This window comes from Podarcis liolepis (genome assembly GCF_965112155.1).
Source record: "Podarcis liolepis genome assembly, chromosome: 7".
Taxonomy (NCBI): Eukaryota; Metazoa; Chordata; class Lepidosauria; order Squamata; family Lacertidae; genus Podarcis; species Podarcis liolepis.
The window spans coordinates 44,872,583-44,894,481 of record NC_139561.1 but is presented as its reverse complement, the minus strand read 5'-3'; the positions used below and the strand labels follow the sequence as shown (position 1 = coordinate 44,894,481).

The 21,899-nt window shown below is 45.0% G+C and overlaps 1 protein-coding gene and 1 long non-coding RNA gene across 3 annotated transcripts in view; one reads left to right on the top strand and one right to left on the bottom strand.

Annotated features, from left to right (window-relative positions):
* Positions 1 to 27: 27 nt before the first annotated feature.
* On the top strand, positions 28 to 2,415 carry LOC310711671. Of its 2 annotated transcripts, none has more exons than XR_014528561.1 (3): positions 28 to 118; positions 1,058 to 1,150; positions 1,873 to 2,415. It is a non-coding gene; the product is annotated as an uncharacterized lncRNA (long non-coding RNA). The 2 variants fall into 2 exon arrangements; XR_014528562.1 differs by lacking the exon at positions 28 to 118 and adding an exon at positions 122 to 259.
* The window catches only part of LOC310711546 (B-cadherin-like), a 31,335-nt gene continuing 11,609 nt past the window's right edge, over positions 2,174 to 21,899 (bottom strand). Inside the window, exons 3-16 of the mRNA XM_083513604.1 lie at positions 15,162 to 15,388; positions 14,855 to 14,998; positions 14,233 to 14,388; positions 12,849 to 12,993; positions 12,274 to 12,449; positions 11,813 to 11,941; positions 11,394 to 11,579; positions 10,995 to 11,239; positions 9,074 to 9,216; positions 8,294 to 8,515; positions 7,310 to 7,531; positions 6,184 to 6,314; positions 5,135 to 5,278; positions 2,174 to 4,145 (exon numbers count right to left, since the gene is read on the bottom strand). Coding sequence (XP_083369730.1) covers positions 3,933 to 4,145; positions 5,135 to 5,278; positions 6,184 to 6,314; positions 7,310 to 7,531; positions 8,294 to 8,515; positions 9,074 to 9,216; positions 10,995 to 11,239; positions 11,394 to 11,579; positions 11,813 to 11,941; positions 12,274 to 12,449; positions 12,849 to 12,993; positions 14,233 to 14,388; positions 14,855 to 14,998; positions 15,162 to 15,388 — 2,483 coding nt within the window. The 3' untranslated portion in view covers positions 2,174 to 3,932. The remainder of the gene's footprint in view (positions 4,146 to 5,134; positions 5,279 to 6,183; positions 6,315 to 7,309; positions 7,532 to 8,293; positions 8,516 to 9,073; positions 9,217 to 10,994; positions 11,240 to 11,393; positions 11,580 to 11,812; positions 11,942 to 12,273; positions 12,450 to 12,848; positions 12,994 to 14,232; positions 14,389 to 14,854; positions 14,999 to 15,161; positions 15,389 to 21,899) is intronic.

Genomic DNA, 21,899 nt, shown 5'->3' with positions numbered 1-21,899 from the left:
AGGAAGGTCGGACGCCACATTTCGCCATCTTGGGAAGGTCTGGAGGTACGCGAGCGAGTATAAGGAGCGGCCTTCTTGGGAAGGTCCTCGCCCTGAAGCAGGCTGCCATTATGGGAAGGTACGATAGATGAGGGTGCTTCTCCTCTGAACTTCAGGGGCTTTCTTAGCAGCTTCTGGGTTTGGGATCAACATCAGCGCGGTTTTTTATTTCAAAGGAAGTGAGTCCCGGATATCTCTGGCAGGCGCTGAACAGGCTCAGGTAACACCCGCACCGTATTGGGGCTTCCCCCAAAGAATCATGGGAGTTGTAAGGATCCTGTGAATTGTAGCTCTGTAAGGGGGCGAACTACAGTTCACCAGATTCTTTGGAAGACGTCGTGTGGTTTAAATGTATGGTGTAGATGTATTTGTTCAGCGTCTTTCACGTTCTTCTGTGCCTTCAGCGTGCACGCACCTAAACTACGTACAGTATAGTATTCTGAAGTGTTCAAAGTGATTCATATGCATTACCTAGTTATAGCCCTTACATCAACCCTTCAGGGTAGGCCAGTATTATTATCCTTTCCCCATCCAATACCCTATTACAAATAGGAAGGCAGAGGCTGAGCGGGACCAGCACTATAATTAGGTGGCTTATTAATATATTTCATATGCAGCCTTTCTCAACCTGTGGGTCCCCAGATGTTGAACTACGACTCCCATCACCCCTAGATAGCAAGGCCAGAGCTCAGGGATGATGGGAGTTGTAGTCTAACTCCCATCTGGGGACCCACAGGTTGAGAACTGCTGATAAGAGAGCTTTATGGGCTTCTCTTTCTGAGGTACCAAAATAATTGGCCAACCTTGGGTGTTAAGCACCTTAACCCGGGGCAGGAACATTTGCTGTTCCACCTCTGCTGAGTTCATGGCAAAGGGGAAAGATTTGAACTAGGGACTTTCTGGCTCTCCTGCATCTTTACTCCTTAATTTCACAATATTTTAAAGCCATAAATAGTCCTACATCCCCTTGGCATGGGCTCAGCATGTAACATGTAACAGGTTCATTTATTTATTTTAGCTAGCAAACCAATCCTCAGCTTGGAATGATTGTTTCCAGCACAAGCCTCTTGCAAATTACACACACTTTAAATTCAGCCTTGGCTTGGAACAGGTAGCTCCTCTCTTGCATTTATTATTTTGGGCACAATAGGAAGACTGAGCAAGGGATACTCAAATATAGTTTAGTACTTTGCTGGATCTGACAGAGCAATCTTCTCCAATGGGGGAGGCCACCTGTTATATTCCATTCCCAGGGAAACTTGCCTGGTGCCACTACTATTATCCTTTCAGCACCAATTGTCTTATTGTTATACTATATCGGAGCTTTCTAGTTTAGAAGAAAAGGACACATTCTTATTATAAAGGTGTGTAGAGTTATGCATGGTATGGAGAAAGTGGATAAAAAAAAGTTTTATCCCAGTCAGAATACTAGACACTGGGGCTAGCCAGTGAAACTGAACAATGGAATATTGAGGATGGACCAGAAGTACTGAACACAACATGTAGTTAAACTATGGGATTTGTTCCTATGAGATGTAGCGATGGCCACCAAACTGGATGGCTTTAAAAGAAGAGGGTTAAACAAATTCACAGAGGATAAGGCTCTCAGTGTCTACTAACGATACGGGCTATGTTCTTCTTCCACTGTTGGGCATAGGAAGTGGGGAAAGTGCTGCTGCATCTAGTCATCCAATGTGAGAATAGACAAGTGTTAGACTAGTGTTATATTGTAAGAGATCCAAAACAGTGAAGACAAATGCTGCAGCTTTTTTTATTTCAGTAACTCACTCAAAACTGAAATTAAAGCTAACTTCACTCTTTTTATGTTCTCAGGAATCCTTGTTATGCCTTTGACTACAAATCCCAGTACACAGTTCACCTACCACAATACCGGAACTAGAGGGTCTCTGGTCTGATCCAACAGCGTTATTATTATTATTAAAGTTTTCTGATCTTGTTTTTGTAAGGAGTCCTGGAAACTACTGAAAAGCAGCTCATAAATTGTTTAAATAAATAAGGAATATGGCTGATACATTCTAATACATTTGTTCTGAGTCAGGAAAATATTGCAAGTTTAAGAGGTTGACCAATTTGAGAAAATGATGTAGAGAAATCCAGCAACAAACAAAAAGACCATTTTTTAAAAATACGTTTTTATTAAAATCTTATTAAAAAGGAATCACATAAAATAAAGGTATAAATAATGGCTTTTAAGGCATGTTCCCCTCCACCTGTCTTCTAAACATTACATATTTGAAAAGGTAAGCCAAATATACAGACCTAAAACCAAAGAAAGCCACTTTAAAAAACAACAACCACCCTATCAATTGTACAGTAATCATATAAAGCAGTTAACTCTGAAAAACACTTGGTAGGGGGAAAAACTGGCACCTTCACCAGAATGTCCACCTAAAATTAAAAATGGATTTCTTGGCTGAGAAATGCATAAAAAGAAAATGTACATCTTATTCAACTGCATTTTATACACACAGAAAGGGACATATATGAACAACAGTACACAAAAAGATACAATCCATGGCATAAAGGACTGAAACTAGGTTTTAAACATGGTTAGAGATAGCATGAGCATATGTCTGCAATATTATGGGAGGTCCAAAAGGTCACCAAGGGAATGGTCAAGAGGTCAGTGCTAAGGCTGCAGGGCAAAGGCACTTGGTATCAGCTGAATCAGGGACCCCTAATATTGGTCTTCCTCCTCTGGGATTTCTTGTCATCTGCTCTCTCTTAAATCTTGCTACTGTCTAGGACTGCAATCCTACACACATTTGCCTGGGAGTAAGTCAATGAACTCAAAGGGGATTATCTAAGAACTGACACATATAGGATTACACTGTAAGCATTTGGAATAATCACAGCTGTTTTAACTGTGCACTAAAAACAGCACTCCTATAAACTACCAAAATCCTGCACCAAGGAAAAATGAATTATGCAGTGTGCACCACACATATCTACAGATAAACCCTGTATATTGGGGGTAGGGAAACTTTCTGATCCAGGGGCCAGATCCCAACCTTGCAGGAAAAATTCAAATCCCTGGCAGGCCAAGTTTGGCCCACAGACCAGAGATTCCTCACCCCTCTGCTCTACAGCATATTCTGTTCCTGCTGTTTTTAGGGAAGGGCAAAAAGATTTGCACCAAAAGCCTGCTTCATTCCCCATATGCTAGAAAACCTGCCTCAGCTTCCACTATGCTAATCAGACACCATCCATCTTTGCAGCCAATTGCCCTCTGAAAAAAAGCCAAGATTCTCCAGAGGCTGAAGGTTCTTCCCCGAGTTCCAAATTTCACATTTGTGTTACACTTGTACAGAACTGCTGGATACACTCAGCAGCCCTGGGAATAAATCTTTGGTTAGTGCTTTGGAATGACAGTGCTAGAAACACCTAAAGTGCATTAGTACTAAGGGTTCCCAAAGAGCTAACAATTTCAGACCACATAACTTGAGCTGCATTTCACAAAACTGCTAAGTCATCCCTAAAACATTCCTTAAACTTTAGCCTATGCATTAGAAAACAGTATTCTATTATTACTGTATTAATAAATCAAGTATGTTTGGCAAATTGCCTCAGAGGCTCTGATAGTGATAAAAAAAACAGCCTTTAAGTTTCCATATAATGTATGCTCTTGCCTCTATGGAAATCATAATCTTTGGTGAACAAGGGTGGAATCATGAAGAAAATGTGGTCATCTGAATGCACCCCAAGAGGGGCTAATATTGGGAGTAAGGCAAGTTTTATGCAGCATTTTGGCGACTTGCAAGAAAGAGCAGCAAATTGGACCAATGGTCAGCTGCTGGGAAAAGTTGACGATAAGTCGATTTCATTTCTGTCTTTCCACACAGAGCTAAACCCTACCCTAATCCCAGTGACATCTAGTCTTCTTCCTCGCCCCCTCCATACATGTCAGCCAGCTTCTTGAAACGGTTGCCCCAGTCATTCAGATAGTCATAATCTTGGTCTCTGTCACCATTGGAGGAATTCAGAGAACTGAGGGAGGCTGCTTCAGAGCCACTGCCCTCGTAGTCAAACACAAGCAGAGAGTCGTATGGGGGTGCCGTGGGGTCTGTATCTGCTGCCTTCAAGTTCTGTAGGAAGGGAAAGGAAGATGTGTTCAGTTTGTTCCACATTAGAGCAAGTTGATTGTGGCAATAGTGGCCCTCTGCTTTAGAGCAATGAGATACCAGCTCTCTAAATGTTGAGGTTATAGAAAAAAGGGGACTACAGCTGTAAAAGATTAAGTAAAAGAAAAGAACAAGGGAAAATTAGATAAAATCAAGGGGGAGGATTTGCTGAAACAAATTTGGAAATTGGGATGCAGAAAGGGGAGGTACGGGGAAGTCGGTGAAGTAAGGTTTAAGAAAAAAGGATTTGAAATTATACATGTTTGTTTATGTGTTTGTTTGTTTGTATTGTGTATTGTTTGTGTTTATATAAATTGTGAAAAACCAATAAAAATTTATTTTTAAAAAAAGAGATACCAGCTCTCTGGAGAAAATCATGACCTCTGACCCCAAGGCCACATCTAGAGACATGACTTTGGAGAACACTGTATGACCAGCCACTGGGCAGATATGGGGTAAATTTCTTCCCTCTTATTAAGCATGCTCTTCCACCCACCACCACATTTTTATTGCATTTTTTCATAGTAATATAAAAATGAAAACATAAATCAAAATATGACTGGAAAATATAAGATACAGTACATATAACCAAAACTGAAGATTTGTCATTCATTGGGACAGATCTCCATTGAATTATCAGTCATGCAAATAGATACAGTGATCAATTTGTTCCAAAAAGAATTGTAGTGACTTGAGAAATGTTCTATAAAAGAATTCCTTTTTCTTTCCTAAACAGACTTAAACTCATCAATAACAAAATCCAATTTTGTTTGTCTATCAGATGCCCAAACTTCAGTTAACTGGTCAATCAAAGCTAAACCCTTTACACTTCAGTACCACTGCAGAAGTGTATCATCATCATCAATTTATGAGGAATATCCAAACATATTGCTAACAGTGACAGCAAATGTTATGGGACTCTTTTGTGTGGCTCAGCTGCCAGTTTCACTCACCTCGTCAATGAAATTGCCAATCTCATCAGGGTTGGCAGGCCGTGGGCGGTATTGCGGAGCCGGCATGAGAGTCGGAACAACATCATTGCGGGTAATTTCAGGGCGGGAATCCAGGCCACGGTGCAGCTGGCTCATGTCATAGTCCTAGGAAGAGTAGAGAGACACATTCAGAAAATAGATGCAAGAGGTAAGATGATCCAGGGTATAGATGCTACCATTTCCACTCATCGCTTAAGGCCTTTTGCAGGACATAACATCTTTAGCTAACAAGGATCAGGAGGATGGTGAGAGATGGGCAGAATGCATCTTCCAGTGTAGAAATGAATGTATATAAACACATGCTGTTTACTCCCTTGGGACATCAATACATTTCTTAATCCATTCTTACATTTTAATTTTTTAAAATATATGGCTGGTCAGGCCAAAGTAGATTATGAAGTAAATTTATGGGAACTGCTTGATCTAAGCCAGGCATGGGGAACCTCAGGCCTGGGGCTGAATGTGGTCACCTCCTTTGCTCCCCACCCCCCACCCCAGGACATACCTCTTGCTAGCCCTGCTTTGTGCTTTGCAACCTTCTAGAGTGTTTTATCCTGGCGGGAATGTGCCCTTCTTCTATGATAATGTATCATATGCCTGGATGAACAGAGGGGGAGAGCGTGTGCGCACACATGTGTGTGTTTGTGTGAAGCCACTTGTCTTATAGTTACTGTACAGAAGAGCCCTACCCATTGCTCCACCCACTTTTATTTCTTGCTCCATCCTTCACTGGCATGTGGCTTCCAGAAGGGAATGTGGTCCTCAGACTGAAAAAAGCTTCCTATCCCTGATCTAAGCAAAGGCTCAAGAGATGTGGCCAGCTTGCAATGTGACCTCAGGACTATCTTACTCTACAAGTCAGGTGGCAAGATGTGACGTTCACAAAAGAACAAAAATGTGCAGGGGAGGAAAGAGGTGGCATGACGACTTGCAAAGCAGGGCATGATGGCTTTTGTGGGCAACCCACAGAAGTAGCCCCATCCCTCTTGGGCTAAGACTCAGCAGCTCACCTGATCCTCCTCTCCACCACCCTCTTCGTCATAATAGTAGACGTTGTCTCGTGTGTCATCCTCTGGTGGAAGCAAAGGCTCCTTCACTGCCTTCCTCCTCCTCACAAACAGCAGCAGCAGGAGCAGGAGGACTGGAAGAAAATAAAGTTGGAGAAGCAACTGTGAATGCCAGCCTGGACTGTCTGCTCGGCTGATTCAGGGAGCTCTAAAACAGAGCAGGATCTATTCTGCACTTCCACAACTACAGAACGGGCAGACAGGTGTATTTGTCTCAGCTTCAGGCATACCTTTTCCTACAGCAGTGCTCACCCAGAACTGCAAGCCATTTATCTGCCCCTTTCGGCAGCTTGCAAGCAGATCAGCTCTGCAGCACAGCAGTATGGTTTTACTCAAGGTAGACTTGTTTAAATTAATGGATGCACAGGAGGAAGTGTTATCTGCAGATACCTCAAACACACCCCAAAGTTTCAATAGCTGGCAAAGGAGTGTGTCCTTTAGGTCCTCTTCACTCCTCAGCACTTCACACTGGCCAGCTCTACCGTTTTCCACTGGAAGCTCTTGATATTAAAACATCTATCTTCCCATCACATTTTGGAACCAGATTTCTAGGTATTGCTTTTCTTCATCCGTTGCATTTAGCTAGGGCTCTAGATACTACTAGTGCAAAGTTAGTCTTACTGGAACCAGCATTCAGCATTTATTTATTTCTACAAAATGATCATACTGGTTTTTTGTATTGCTTTGGAAAATGGACAGGCTGGAATGTCTGGCGAAATCTGAGTTGCTGGGGAGAAGAGGACCCGGGATAACTTCCACCGATCAGCTTCAATGCCTTGCATTTCTCCTCCCTGCCACTGCCATTCCGCACAAGTGTCAGAGACAAAACAAATTTATCTCTGCAACTGCATCTGTGTGCATGGTCTACTGAAGTTGCAGACTCCATCTATTATTATTTAGTACATTTGTCAGTTGCTTTATAGAACTGAAGAAGTCTCAACAAATATATAAAGAGAGGTGTGTTGATGTCAGGCATAAAATGGACAGAATACATGAGAAGGGGGCTGGATCACGTTCCCGTCCCCCTGTACCTTCAAGGGCACAATGAGGCCTGGCAGGAAATACTCACTCAGGAAGCCAAGGATGCCACCAAGGATGCCCAGAATGGCTGGAATCCCCATCCCGCCTGCGATATATGCCCTCTTCTCGCAATTCTTGGCTGCCCCCTCACAGTCACACACTTGGGCTTTGACTGTTGTTGTCTGGGACACTTCCCCGGCGTCCTGTAGCTCAAGGGCAATGCTGTATTCACCTGGCTCCAGCTGCTTGGTCAATTCGAGGACCAGTTTATCTATGAGGTAACATAAGGAGAGAGAAAAAGCAGGCTCAGGGTTAGGGCTTTGCAAAGCAAGGAAAACAGACTCTGCTCAGCCTTTTTCTATCCTAATCATGAACCAACTTGAATATTAAAATGATTCTGGAAAGGGACAGCAGTAGATTATCTGGTTAAAGCACGTGCAGATTTGACAAATGCACATTGTCTTATTTTTGTCTCATTCTCACAGAGCTGCAGTTAAGGTGGGAAACTTGAAATTTGGACAGTACCGCTTTCAACACCCCACTCACCCCATGGCATACTTTTCCATGCAGGAAGTAGGGGGATAGGATAATTAGTAAGTCAGGTGGAAGGCTTGATTAGAAACCTCCTTCCTGATATTATAGTTTCCCTGCATGTATTATAATAATAATTATATATTTATTTATGCACTGCCTTTTCCCCTGATGGCACTCAAGGTGGCTTAAAGATAAAAACAAAGAATACTAGATACATATAGAAAACTAGATACCAAGGAGGAGGATTCTACTAAAGCCTTCTACTTGCCTTACTAGTTTTCTATGCATGGGAAAGTCACACAAATCCTGTTCTGCAGTCTAAAGTAACACAAGCGGTGGCACAGCTTTGCCACCTCAGCTGCTGTTCGTGAATGAGGCCTCTTAGGTAGAGCAGAACAAGATGTCCCTGGACAGCTCAAGGCTAGGCAGTCAAGCAATTTCCCACCACACATGCATACAGGTCCACAGAGTGCAGACACCACCCCTCCCACTAGGTTACCTCCATTTACTTCGACCGTCCAGTTGGCGCTTGAGCCCAAGAGCAGCATTGCTTTGAAGGGTTGAGTGTTTGGAGGAAGATCCTTGTCCACAATGTTCAATTCCTTGCGTTCAGGGCTCCGGTTGCAGATGTCAAAGGATCGTGGGTCTGGCACTGGCCCATTATCATTCACATCCTCCAGGTACAGGAGAAGAGTTCCTGTGCCTGTGAGCAAAGGCATCCCTAAAGAGAAGCAAACGTATTTCAGTTAGTAAAAATAATGTGCAAAAATGCAGTATAGTAGGACTTTTTGTTTGCAAAGAAGCTACAAATATTAGGGAAAGCTGATTACAAAATTTCAGTTAAGGGGAAATTGCAACAAAAATATACCAGAAGAAATTGTTTGTGTGTGTGTGGATTTTTAAACAAACAAAACGGTGCAACCGTGAAGAAATAAGAAACTAAAACGGATAGGTTATTAACCTGTTCTATGTTTTAGAAGTTTTCATTGTTGTGGCACAGTATGGTTTCCCCTCAATCTTTGAATGTTTAGACACAGCAATGTACACGTTTTTCAAAGATAAATGCGAAATTGTGAGATGCAGAAATCTCAGGAGGAACTGGCATCAAAAGGACAAGAGGGGCACTCCTTGGGTCTTGGGATATGACAGTTAAACTCCTCAGGTTCCAACATTTAGCACAACTATCCATCACAGTCACTGTAGCAAGGGCCTGCTCCTGCCTGGGACTTGGAGGAGGACCTGACCCCAAGGAAAAGGGCTAAAAATGTGTCCCAGTTACCATTGTCACTCGCCAAGATGAGAGCCGTGTAGGTGTTGTCTACCACAAATTTAGACTCCCTGTCCAGAGGGGCTTTCGTCTCTATGATGCCATTTTCAGGGTTAATCTTCAGCCACCCTGCTGGGTCACTCCCAATAGAATAACTGCAAGAGAAATGAGGGTGAGTGACAGCAGCTCTTACATTTTGCTAGTCAAAGCAATTGAAGGTTCATCCCTGTAAGTCAGGGATGGGCAACCTGCAGCCCAAGAGTCACCTGTGACCTCATTACTTGCTGGTGGTGAAGCCCAATTAGGGGTGGGGGTGGGGGGGAGGGAAAAATGGCCAGAAAATGAAAACGAATTGAGCAATGGAAGGGTTGAGTGAGGGGGTGAAAAGCTTTGCAGAGGTAAGCTGAGAGCTCTGGGCAGGGAGAGAAAGGATGGCAGAAAAAGAGAGGAAAATGGAAAAGAGAGGCCCCATCCATTGGGCTCTGGCCCTGACCACTTTCAGCATATCCCCCCTGCCCCCTGAAAAATGCTCCACACCTTTGTCTAACACACCTTGGCTATTAAAACAGATATAGATAATAAGTGCTCATTCAGCTGAGTGTACCTAATGGGCCAAATACGGAGGGGGAAGGAAGCCAAGCCTACAAGAATACACTCACAGAAACCTCAATAAGAGCTTGAAATCTCTCCTAGGTATGTGCTGTCCAATGGGACACTTAATTTGGGCTGCTAAGTGGTGTGGAGTGTCATTTAGGTATTATTGCTTTTTATTAACAAAGTTATACCTTGCCCTGAATTAAACAAATTTCTGGGTTGTTGTTTTTAAAATCAAATTAAAAGTTATTATTAAAACACCACAAAAAGCTGCAGTAAAAACATTCAGGTCTAGAACTTTTTTTTAAAAGCCTTCATTTTTGCCTTATTGTATGGGCAGGATGGTGTGAAGGTCACAGTTCCTTCCAGTATCCTGGGCCCTAAGCCATAAATGGCTTTCAAAGTCAAACACCAGTGCTTTGAATTGCACCCAGAAAAACAGATGAAATGCCCCTGCAACTGTTTAAAACAAAACCCGTGTTGCAATACAGAATAATCTGCTCTAATACAGCCGTAACACGTGGCTAATAAGTATGGTAAATGTATTATTACTAGTAGTCAGAGTATACTCCAAAATGTACAAATCATAAACATCATTATATAATGCATGTATAAGTCCATAAACAAGAAAGAGTCAACGTAATGATACTTATAGACCAGTGATCACTAACCAGTGTAGCTAACAGTTGGCTACACTGGTTAGTGAGCACTGGTCTATAAGTATCACATTTACCTGAATGGATAATTTATTAGAAATTATTTGCTGACGAAGATACGTCTTCGAAACAGTTGACTTACTCCGGAAACACTGTTCTGCTTGTTTGCTGTTCATTACTGAATTCTACACGTTGGAGCACCCCCCACTACAATACTGTTGGACATTATCTATTGAAAGGCATTCTACCTGCGTCGTGGTGTTCCCTGACAGCAATTCATCACATTGACTATTTCTTGTTTATGGACTTATACATACATTATGTAATGATGTTTATGATTTGTAAATGTTGGATTATATTCTAACTGTTAATAATAATACATTTACCATACTTATTAGCCACGTGTTGCGGCTGTATTTGAGCAGACTGTTTAAGGACTGACAAGATGATGTTTCCAAGACCTGCTCTGAGCAACCTTGCAGCTGCATTCTGAACTACTTATGAGCTTCTCCCTTGGCTTCTTCCTCTTGTACACGCTTCCTTGCTCTTTCCTGTCCCCTTTAGCTATCTGACAGCGGAATGAGCTCTGCTCCTGACCCTTCAGCTCTGCCCTATCTGAGACTCGCTCCCTTGCTAACCTGCTCACCTAGCACCCTTGCAAAGCATTCAAACCTTTCCTGTACCTGACTGTCTGCTTTTGATTTGTGTCGGGGTCCTGAGCGGTGTAGGTAGTCACCAGCTGCCCAGCAGGGAGGTCTTCAGACTTCGTCACAGACTTTTCAGGGGGGTTAAAGATGGGGGCTTCATTCTCATCCCTTACGTTGACAGTGATTGTGGCCGTGGATGTTGGGAGAGTCACTGAGAAGGGAACTTCATTCACCACAGTAACCAGAAGGGTGAATAGATCCTTTGCCTCAAAGTCCAGACCCTGGAAAGGAGGCAAGAGAGAGAGAGAGAGAGATGATGCAATCAGGGGGTGCCAGTAACATCCACCTAAACACCAAGGCAAAGCATGAAGTCCCAGCAGCTTATGAGGCAGGAAGCTTAAGAGGACTGCAGCTCAAGGAGGGACTTCAGCTTACCTTAATGGTTGTCAGGAGACCATCATTGGTTTGGGGATCGGTAGCCACTTCAAAGTTGCCTTCCTCGTTCCCTTTCACAATGGTGTACTTGGCTTTCCATGCTGAGGTCCCTGGCTGATCTGCGTCTTTCACCAAAAGCCTGGCAACTTGGAATCCCACCTTGTTCTCTGGCACAGTTGAAACGTACTAGAAGACAGAAGGAGGATGTTGACTTAGGCCGAGTGTGGCTTTGCCTTGGTGGGGTGCAGAGACCGAGCTCAGTGGGATGCTATGATGAGGCTCTTCTGGAACTTCCCCAGGGCCTCCCCCTCCTTTTCTGGAGAAGGCAGGAGTTTGGGATGCAGGGACAGAGGATTTTGGCAGGGTAGGACGCAATGTCAGACTGCTCAAGGAAGGCTTAGGAGAAGCCTCAACATTACCGTGAGTGGGTCAAATATTGGCTGGTTGTCGTTCGTGTCCGTGACAGTAATCACTGCTTTCCCTGTAGTACTTAAGCCTTCTCCTAACATGTCTCTAGCTTCGATGACCAGCGTGTACTGGGGGAATTCCTGAAAGCAAACCAAATAACCAGGTTATGTTAACATTACAGAGAGAGAATTCTCGATGGGGAAGGGGGGCTTGCGTGTGAAAAGATTAGCTTAGATTAGCCACTTCTTATCATTATCATTACAACAGTTAAACTCATACAACATAATAAGTGAAGAGGTGGCTTCAAATCAGCATTTGATCAGGTGCATACTTATCACTGCTTCCAAAAGGGTTTAAGTGCAAGTGATTCGTTGCAAATGTGCAGACTTGGAAAGTGCTACAGGTGTGTTTGATAGTGACTGACACCCTCAAACACTGCCCGCCCCCTCCCGCTCACAGCCAGGACATTCACCTCTCGGTCAAGGCCTGTTGTGATCACACTGATCCACCCTGTTTCATTGTTGATGGTGAACATCTGACTGTAGGGCTGCTTGGGCTCCTGGCTGATTATGAAATAGGTGATGACCCCGTTGTAGGTATTCACGGCATCATCTTTGTCCGTGGCAGACACTTGCATCACTGCGGTACCTGGGAATGCATAAAAATGGTCAGCACGGTCAATGGTCAGGGATGAGAGGATTTGCAGCAACTTCCCATGAGGCTGGTCCATGAGGACAAATGGGGCACTGGCCCACAAATGTCTGTCTGTCCTCAGCTAGCCCAACCACTCTGCCCTCCTTGTTAAATGCATCCATTCTGGAGGGTGAGGTGCAACTGGCTGCCATTTTCCTTCTCCTTTAGCCTCAGTGTTGCCCTTGTAGAACTCAGCAGGGTAGGGGGACAAAGCTAGAATTCATTGGCTCTGCCTCTCATTGACTGCAACCCTACCTACAATTGGGCTCACTGCCTTCCACCCAACTAGTCCCAACGGGCACCAGCCACTGATGGCCTTTACTCACATATATGCAATTATACATGCACACCTACCTGGCTTGGCTCCTTCCGCTACAGATCCTTCAAAGACGCTCTGGGTGAAAATGGGCTTGTTGTCATTCTGGTCGCTGACCTTGATGATGATCTCCATGGGGTCCTCCACAGGCTGCCCATTCACAGACACAGCATGAGAGAAAAGCTGCAGAGGAGAAGCAACAAAGGGCCATTAATTCACTAGTATGGACACAAAAATAGAAAAAGTGCTCTTTTCCTATTTTTAAAGGAAGGAACCACAGATATAGAAAGTTTATTACTGTTCTCAGCAAAAGTCATACGATAGGGACAGCAGCAAAGGGTGTCTGCCATTCCTCCTGTCACAGCCGCCTCCTCCTTTGCACCTTAACAGCTTCACTCCAAAAAATAGCAAGACTCAAGAAATAGGATGCCCAGCTTTTAACCCCTAAAGCTTTACAGGTTTCATGAGGCTTTAGAGATATCCACCCAATATTTCAAGAGGAAATTTCACTACAAAGAAACTTGAGACAGCCAAGACACCTCATGCGAGTCAGGACATGCTCTCTCATTTGCCAAATGGACATCATATTCTCAGACTGAAAGTTCCTGAAGGACTATCTTCTCTGGTAGAGGAGTGAAAACAGGCAGGTAGGGGGGCCTTGTGGAAGGGCCATTGCTTTGCATGCCAAAGGACCCAGGTTCAATCTCCACAAGACCCTGCTACCAGTTAGGGCAGGTAAGACTGAGCTGATCCTTTATATCCCTGCTCACTCAGGGGAGCCACTGCTAGTTGCACAGGTTGTCTCCACCAGAAGCCTCATGTTAAGAACTATGGGGCCTTCCAGTTGAGGTCAGAAAGGCCCCACCCCACCCCCACTGAAATAGATGGAAACTTTTTATTCCAGCAGGCTTTTTAACTGAACTCAGATTTCATGCTTCAAACTAATTTTTAATCTTATTATACTGGGTCTCCTGTATACTGCTTAGATATGACCGCAATTAAGTGGTATAAATTATATGTGGTATAAGTGGTAAATTATAAGTGGTATAAGATTGAAATAAATAGATGTGCTAATATTTTGGTCCGTTTAGGGCAGCTTCATATGTCTCTAATCTACAATGCAGCTTTCACTAATTTGGCAGCCTCCATATGCTCATTGGAGCTGATGGAAGTTGTAATACAAACTATCTGGAAGGGGTCAGGCTGGGAGAAGCCAGCTCTAATGAAACACCAAACAGCTTGGCAGCTGCCGACAAACCCCTAGATGGCACCCAAGGGAGACTTTTGTCTCACCTATGTCTTCTCCCATTCCTCCCACCCACAAGAGGAGCAGCACCCAAGCACTGGATGCTGCCAACAGCCAGCTCCAACCCCCGAAAGAAGAACCTGAAGCTTGATCGTGAACAGTGCACAGGGACTCACCACATATCTGTCCATATCTTCTCTGTCCAGTGGGCGGGTCACCTTCAGCCAGCCAGATTCCCTCTCAATGGTGAAGACTCCAACAGGAGGAGTGTCAGCCCCCTGCCCAGTGATGCTGTAGAAGACTGTCGTCTCTTTATTCTTATTAGATTGGATCTGGTGGAGAAAATAATCAAGACGATGACAGGTATTGAGCATTAGGTGGTCAAGGCTGGTTGAAACATGCCATATCCCTTTCCCTGACGCATGCCCACCAACAGAGGAGATGCACCTGCAGCTCATGAGCCCAGCAGACAGCCTCCAATGATGCACAGCCCACAAGATGTAGTGATGGCCACTAACATGGATGGCTTTAGAAGAGTCAACCTACTGATGTAGGATAAGGGTACCAAGAGCTACTAGCCACAATGATTATGTTCCCCTTCCACAGTCAAGAGGTAGTATGCCTCTGCATGGAATCACAAGTGGGGGTAATGTTGGAGCACTCATGTTCTGCTTCTGGGCCCATCTAGTTCAACCCCCAGTGACCCTACGACATTACCAACTTGGGCATCAAGGAAAGTAACTTAAAGGGAAGCAGGCCCCTGCAGGGACCCCAGGAGATGCTGCCACCTCAACTTACCTGCACCAGTTGCTTGGGGAAAGGACCCCTCTCGTTCTCAGAGCAAACAATGGGTGGGATGACCCAGTCTCTCTTCTGCCTCCTTAGGCCTGGGCCGGATACTGGGAAGGTCAGCACCTCTCCATGACCAAAGGAATAGGGCTCCTGCAAAATAAAAATAAACGCACCTCTAGCTCAGCAAGGAATGAACAAAGCAGGGCATTTCATCATGGAAGCCTTGGTTGGTACCTCTGGAAGGCTCCCTGACAAACAAAGAGGGCAAGGGAGGCTGGCAGAGGAAGGAGGCTCTGAACAGAAGGCTCCGTACCGCGTGAGGATGCTGCTTGTGGGATCCATGGCCATGACTTCGCAGCGTCACCTTGGCAGAGTGTTTCTTGCCAGCCCCGTCCCAGGCATGGATGAAGAAGTGCCACTCGTGAACGTGGAGTTGCACAGGCCTTTTCACCACCACCACGCCATCCGAGCGCACCCTGAAGCGAGTGTCGTCCGAAGCGAAGGGTCGGTGTGTCCTTTCTGAGCATCCCTCAAAGTTTACTGCATGAAAGGGCGGAGAGAGAAAGATTGGGGAGGGGCGTCAGAGATTCAGCAATTAGGGAGTAAGAGGATGGACTGGCAGGTGGGCTTTTACCAAAACAAGCTTTCCCAAAGATGCTGCAGCCAGGGGGCGCTCACGCTCCAAACATATGGGCAGAGGAAGCACCTTTTCCAACACAAACAAGGTAAGTTTCCACAATCTGTCGCCACTCCCAGGGTGCGGACTCATCAACTGTGCACGCAGCTAGTAAGTGTTTCAGCTGCTCCAGTTTGGAAATGGTTCACTTTGGGAGAATGGTGAGAAACAGGCTAGCGGCTGAAGGGCTTGGTTGTGTGGCAGGTAGGGAGAGACACAGTTTGGGGCTACCCCTTTCTGCTTACTTAGTGTTAACGCAAATGTTGCAGACGATAGAAACAAAAGTTATTGAAGCCCATGCAAGGCTTGTAGGAGTTTTGTTTCTCTCCCTCAGCTCTCCTGGTCTCCTGGTCTTAACTTGACTACAGTGGTACATCGTGTTACATATGCTTCAGGTTACAGACGCTTCAGGTTACAGAGTCCGCTAACCCAGAAATAGTACCTCAGGTTAAGAACTTTGCTTCAGGATGAGAACAGAAATCGCATGGCGGCGGCGCGGCAGCAGCAGCGGGAGGCCCCATTAGCTAAAGTGCTGCTTCAGGTTAAGAACAGTTTCAGGTTAAGAACGGACCTCTGGAACAAATTAAGTATGTAACCAGAGGTACCACTGTACTAAGATTCCGCAAGGGTGCAATGCCCACAAGATGAGGATTATCAGGCCTTCAGGCTTTGATTTCTTTTCCCTTCTGTTAGTGACCACAAACAAATCCCCCAACAACACCCAGCCTGGAAAAAATACACATCCAGCCTGCAAGAGAACAAGGTCCTTGGAGCTTGTCTTGGGCATTTTATTTTATAACATTAACCGATACTGATTGTTTCACTATTTCTATGTAAACAGCTTTGGGAGGGGCACTATGTAAATACCTTAAAGTAAATCAAGCAATTCCTTTGGAAGGCATTTCAGCCCTTGCTCTTTGTTGCTACACAGCAGTCCCCCGCTCGACCAGTATATACAGGGCAGCATCAGAACAGAAAGTGGATTTTTTTGGTACTTACATGCATGGACAAGACAGGGGAACAACAGTACAAACCTATGGATGTTTGCTCAATAGTAAGCCCCACAAATATTTAGTTTGCTAGCATCGTAGCACAGAGAAGAGGAGGAAAAGAAGGGTAAAGTGCAAGGCACAGGGTTAATTAAGCATACTCAGACTCCTGAGAGGTAGGCAAAGCTCTGCAGATCAAGGGAGCAGAACATGACCCAAGACAGTGAGTCAATTATCCAGCACAAATGCCAGAGCATCCTCATGGGTCCCAGGTCACTAATGGGCTTGGGAAGCAGCTTTTCTTCTACAGGCAGGGCCTTGAAGTGATTTCCACACAAGTTGTTTTCAGAGACTTTCCTGTAAGCAGAGCAGGGCAACTGTAGGGTCTTCAGTGTGTCTCCAGTACTGTATCATTGTCAGCCCTTGAAGGTGCACAAGCTCCAGAAATAACCTCCCACCCCACAGCTGCTTGCTCTCCTCCGCCTGGTCAGAACAGGAGAAGCAGGTAGGGATTCCTTTGCAGCTGTCCCAGCAACCCATAATCCAAGCAGATGCTGCCAGAAGATAATGCAAGGAATGAAGCAGAGGGCTTGCTCACAATATCTGGCATTCAAAGGCATACTGCTGTGAGATATAGAGGCTGGGCTACTAGGTATGCTACTACAACATTAGGTTATCTGCCATGAAGATGTAAAGGAGTCATTGAGATGGATGCTGAACCCCATTCGGTAAATGCCAAGAAAGTCACTGGTGTTCGATTGCTGGAGTTGGGCAGCTGCAGTGGCATCTCTCACTAATATGAACATGGACAACGGTAATAGCAGAGGCCAAAACTGCAGAGGGATGCACTAATGCAGAAGGTGGTGGGAAGGGCCAGGCAGAAGAATACTGGCCATAGTCAGAATCCAGAAAAAGGCCTGGCCAAACCCCAGGAGCCACTGCAGGCTCTGGGTCCTCCTCCAAACCAGAGGCTGGGCAGTCCTGCAAAAGCTCACTGCTGGGTAGGTCTTTCATGGTGACCTTTCAGGGTCAAATCCTTCTCTTCCAGACCGCTTTCCCCAAGCCACACACCCCACTGGCCTTGGTTCTCGGCATTGCAGGGAGTTGGCCTAGATGACCCTTTGGGTTTTTTCCAACTCTTTTTTTTTTAATTGGGTTTTATAAACAAGAATGTTATACAAACAAGTTGAGTATACCAAGTTTTCTCATGTCATTTGCATATCACAAAAATAGCATAATGTGGAAAAATATCTACAACATACATTTCATTATTAGTGGTCAATGTATAAGTTCTTGGTTCATGAATTGGTTCAAACAATTAGGAAGAAGAAAGAAAAATGGGGAGTGGGGGAGTGGGGAATGGGGAGTGGAGTAGGGTGGTTATGCTTCTATTATTCTACTTAGTGTAGAGGGAGTTGTGTCAGTCTTACTTGTATGGGTTATCTTACTATTCACTTGTTGTATTTCCTTGGTGGTGAGAGAGGCTGGGGGTGGCTCAGGGTGTGGTTGATTGTCTTTGGTTGGCTGTAGTGAGAATTGTTTTTGTGTGTGTGAGGGGTGGATGTATTTTTGAATCAGGTCTTTTTCAACTCTACAATTGCATGTTTTTACACTTCACAGAGCTCCCCTTAAGTGTCTTTCCCTGGCTGGAATATGTCCTTGAACTCTTGGCAATGCCTCTTGCTTGTCTGGGGGTGGGGGAGTGATGTAGGAAGCAGCCATCTGTGTATTTGTTTCTCCACCTACTTTTGCCCTTGGCCCCACCCACCAATGGGCATGTGGTCCCTGGAAAGTTTTTCAGAGGGGAAAGTGGCCCTTGAGCTGAAAAACATCTCCCACTGTTGGCCTAGAGACAGTGCTAAAAGCAGCAATATCATGCACTTAATGGAAGGGGCACTGCTTCTTGTGAACTGCGCCGAGATCTTCACATGAAAGTTGGTATATCAATTTTAAGAAGAAGATGAAGAAACAAACATGGGACAACAGGGAGGAAGCTCACACAGCTGGCTGTTCTGATTTACACATGTACACAAGACACAAACTGACTCAATCTGCAGTCTTTCAAGAGGGAGGCAGGGAAGCTACACTTTTGGAACAGAAAAACAGAACCATCCACCAGAAGTGAAAACTATTGCGGGATGTTGTGCAATAACCTGGAACAGCTGCACCCTCTGCATGCCCCAAAAAGGAGTTGGGGTTTTTCAGCTGCAGAGGCCATATGCCCTAAACACCAGTGCCTCCTTAAAGCAGCCCAGCTAGAACAGCTGTAGGATACTGGATCTGATAGGAGTTGTAGTCCAACAACCTATGAAGGGTACCTGGCAACTTTAGCCAACATAGGATTCCATAGATGCTTTTTTACTACACACTAGCAGGGGCTGAGGACAGCTGCAGTCCAAAACATCCGGAGGGCACCAGGTTGACCAAAGCTGCTTTAAGGAAATGAAAGCAAATGGAGGAAGAAGGTTGAGAAACCACAGCATTAACAGCTTGATGTAAAATAAAATTTCCCATTGCAAGAATCTGAAGTTGTTTCCTGCTTGGCAGGGGGTTGGACTCGATGGCCCTTGTGGTCTCTTCCAACTCTATGATTCTATGATTCTATTAAATATGCACGATTAAGGATGAAAAACAAATATCCACTCATTAACTAGAAAGTAGCAATGACCACCCTGCAAAGCTGCAAGAGCCATTACAAGGAGCTGTTGCCAGTTCAGCACCATCACTCTCTTTATTAGCTGGGCAGCCCTTGCAGGTGAGGCTGGCAGGGCTCACCTGCTCTCCCATCTCCCAAAGAACCACTCAAGTTCCACAGATCCAGAAGCTGTGGACTAAAACCACCTCTGCCCACATCCATGAAAGGAGGAAGCGATCAGAGTTTAGCATGCAGAGTACTACCAGGAGCTGACCTGTGGACAAAGTCTACCGCAGTCACAACTGGCAAGCAGGAAGCTCGTGCCACGTTTGACTGTGGGCTAAGCAAAGAGGCTGCAGAGGGCCCCGCAGATGCAGGCATAGTACCCTACAAAGGTATGCAAGCAAGAGCTGCAATGGGCTGCCAGCAAGGCTCCACTTGCAGCTCAAGCTCCCTTCACTTTGCTACAGCCATGACATCCCAAATCTTGATTGTAACCAGCAGAATTGGTTGGTGCCCTGGTTTTACTGGTGGAGGGAGGTGATGGGTAGCATCTGGGATTTTTTTGCCTCCGGCACCAAGACACTCAAGGGCAACTTTCCCAAAAACTTTGGTACCCTCCAGATGTTTTGGACTACATCTTCCATCAGCCCCAGCCAGCACAGCTGTTATCCACCACCCCAGACAGAGAAAGTTCTGCTACCTGTGAAGTTGCAAACTGGACTTGGGAACATCCTTTGCTATGCAAAGCAAGTGCATCATCATCATCTTATTATTTATATACCACCCATCTCTCTGGGTTTCCCTAGCCACTCTGGGCAGCTCCCAACAAAATATAAGAAACTCAATAACCATTGAAAACTTCCCTGGTCCCACAGCCAGGCCTATTTGGGAGTGCTGCTGCTGGGGATGATGATGGTTATTTCCTTTCTTCTTGGAGTCAGCTTCCGAAAGAACATCTTCCTTCACCATGTTAACCCTTTTCTAGATCACATGTATTACAAAGATACTTTGGGCACCCTGGAGAGAGCTGTTCTGCCCCAGTTCCTATTAAAGGAATGGAGGCTTGTGGGAAGGACAAAGTGGATTGTGCCAGTTGTAGATTTTTCCAGGGGGAATCTCAGTCATGTGGCTTGTGTGTGTGTGTGCATGCATGTGTGTTTGTGTTCTTTCCCTCTGCCTCTGGGAAGCTTCTCCTTGCTGGCACCTTTCCTTTCTTTTTTCTACAAAATGCATTTCTATTACAAAGGTGTGGCTGTTTTGAGGGACACCTGAACACTCCTTTCCCAGCGCTGGCAGCACCCCAGCAGCTTCCCGGTTGGAAAAAGATTGCTGCCCCTGGAGGCACTCAGGACCAAGAACCCTCCCTTTGCACGCAGACACGGCTCCAGAGCTAAGCCTGGGTGCTAGGCAATGATGATAGACGACATATGTGATGGATGGCATATTCAGCATCAGCTTTGAATGGACTCCACTTTGCTCAGAGGAAGAGAGCAGCGCTAAGCCGGTTCCTCCAGCTGCCCTGCTTCTGAAGCAGAGCACATTCCTACTGAGCCATGCCTAGGCAGGATCCGGCAGGCCCTGAATCAGCAGCTGTCACCCTCCCCACCCAGTGGCTCCAAGGACGCACTACGTATAGTCTCCTTTTGCTAGAGGGCGTTAAAAGCAACACCAGAATCCCAACACAGAATCTGTCCCCATGTTTCTTGGAACATCCAGGCAGAGAAAAGAAGAAAGTAGGGGAGTTGTCATAGCTCAGTGGGAGCATCGCAGGTGGGAAATTCCAAGTTCAATCCCTGCCTGGCAGCATTGCCAGGTTCAAGGCACAATAGGGCGGGAAGGTGATGGGAGAGAGCCTCCTCTGCTAGAAACCCCAGTCAGAGGAGACAGTGCTGGGATGGACCAATAATTGGACCTGAAATAAGGCAGCTTCCTCTAAAAAGGGGGGGGGGGAGAAGGGCTGCTGTTCACTGGCAGAGCACCTCATGCAGAAGCTCCCATGTTATCTCCATTCAGAAGTACATGAGCCAACACATGAGAGGTTCCAAAATGCATGCAAACCCCTCTGCAAAACAGCCAGTTTCAAAGCTTTCCCTCGACCTCTGTGCCCCAAGATCAGACCATACACTGGCCTTCACTAAGCTGTACAGCAAAGCCTGCATGAAACAAGATGAAAGCATTGTCTGGATCATCTGCAAAGAATCCAGAAGTATGTTTTTAATTAACAAAATGTATGGTCTTAACTGAATTTATCTATGTGTGTGGAGAATATGGTGGATCTTAATCATGATTCTCATATTCTCATGAATATTTTTAACAGGTATCACACATTGCCAATTGGTAATCTGTCAACCAAGGGCACCTGCAAATGGCTATGTTTTAATAGGGATTGCTTGATTGTGTAGTTTGATTCTGGGTGCTTATATTTTACTGCTTGCATAATGGTTTTTATACTTGTAAGTGGTTTACAAGCCAATTTTGGCATTAAGTTATTAAATTTATTATTAAATAAATTATTAAATGAATAAATGAAATAATGTTCTACTAATATGTGCCTTTCAGGGTTTGCTGAAGAAAAATATTATTATTATTATTTACTAAATTTGTATGCCATCCTGTACTTGTAGATCTTAGGGTGGTTCACAGCATAAAAATACAATATAAAAGTATGGACATTTGTCTTCTTTAAAATGAATAGGGTTTTTTTTTTGTATTTATATCCCAGCTTTTTCTCTAAGAAGCCCGAGGTGG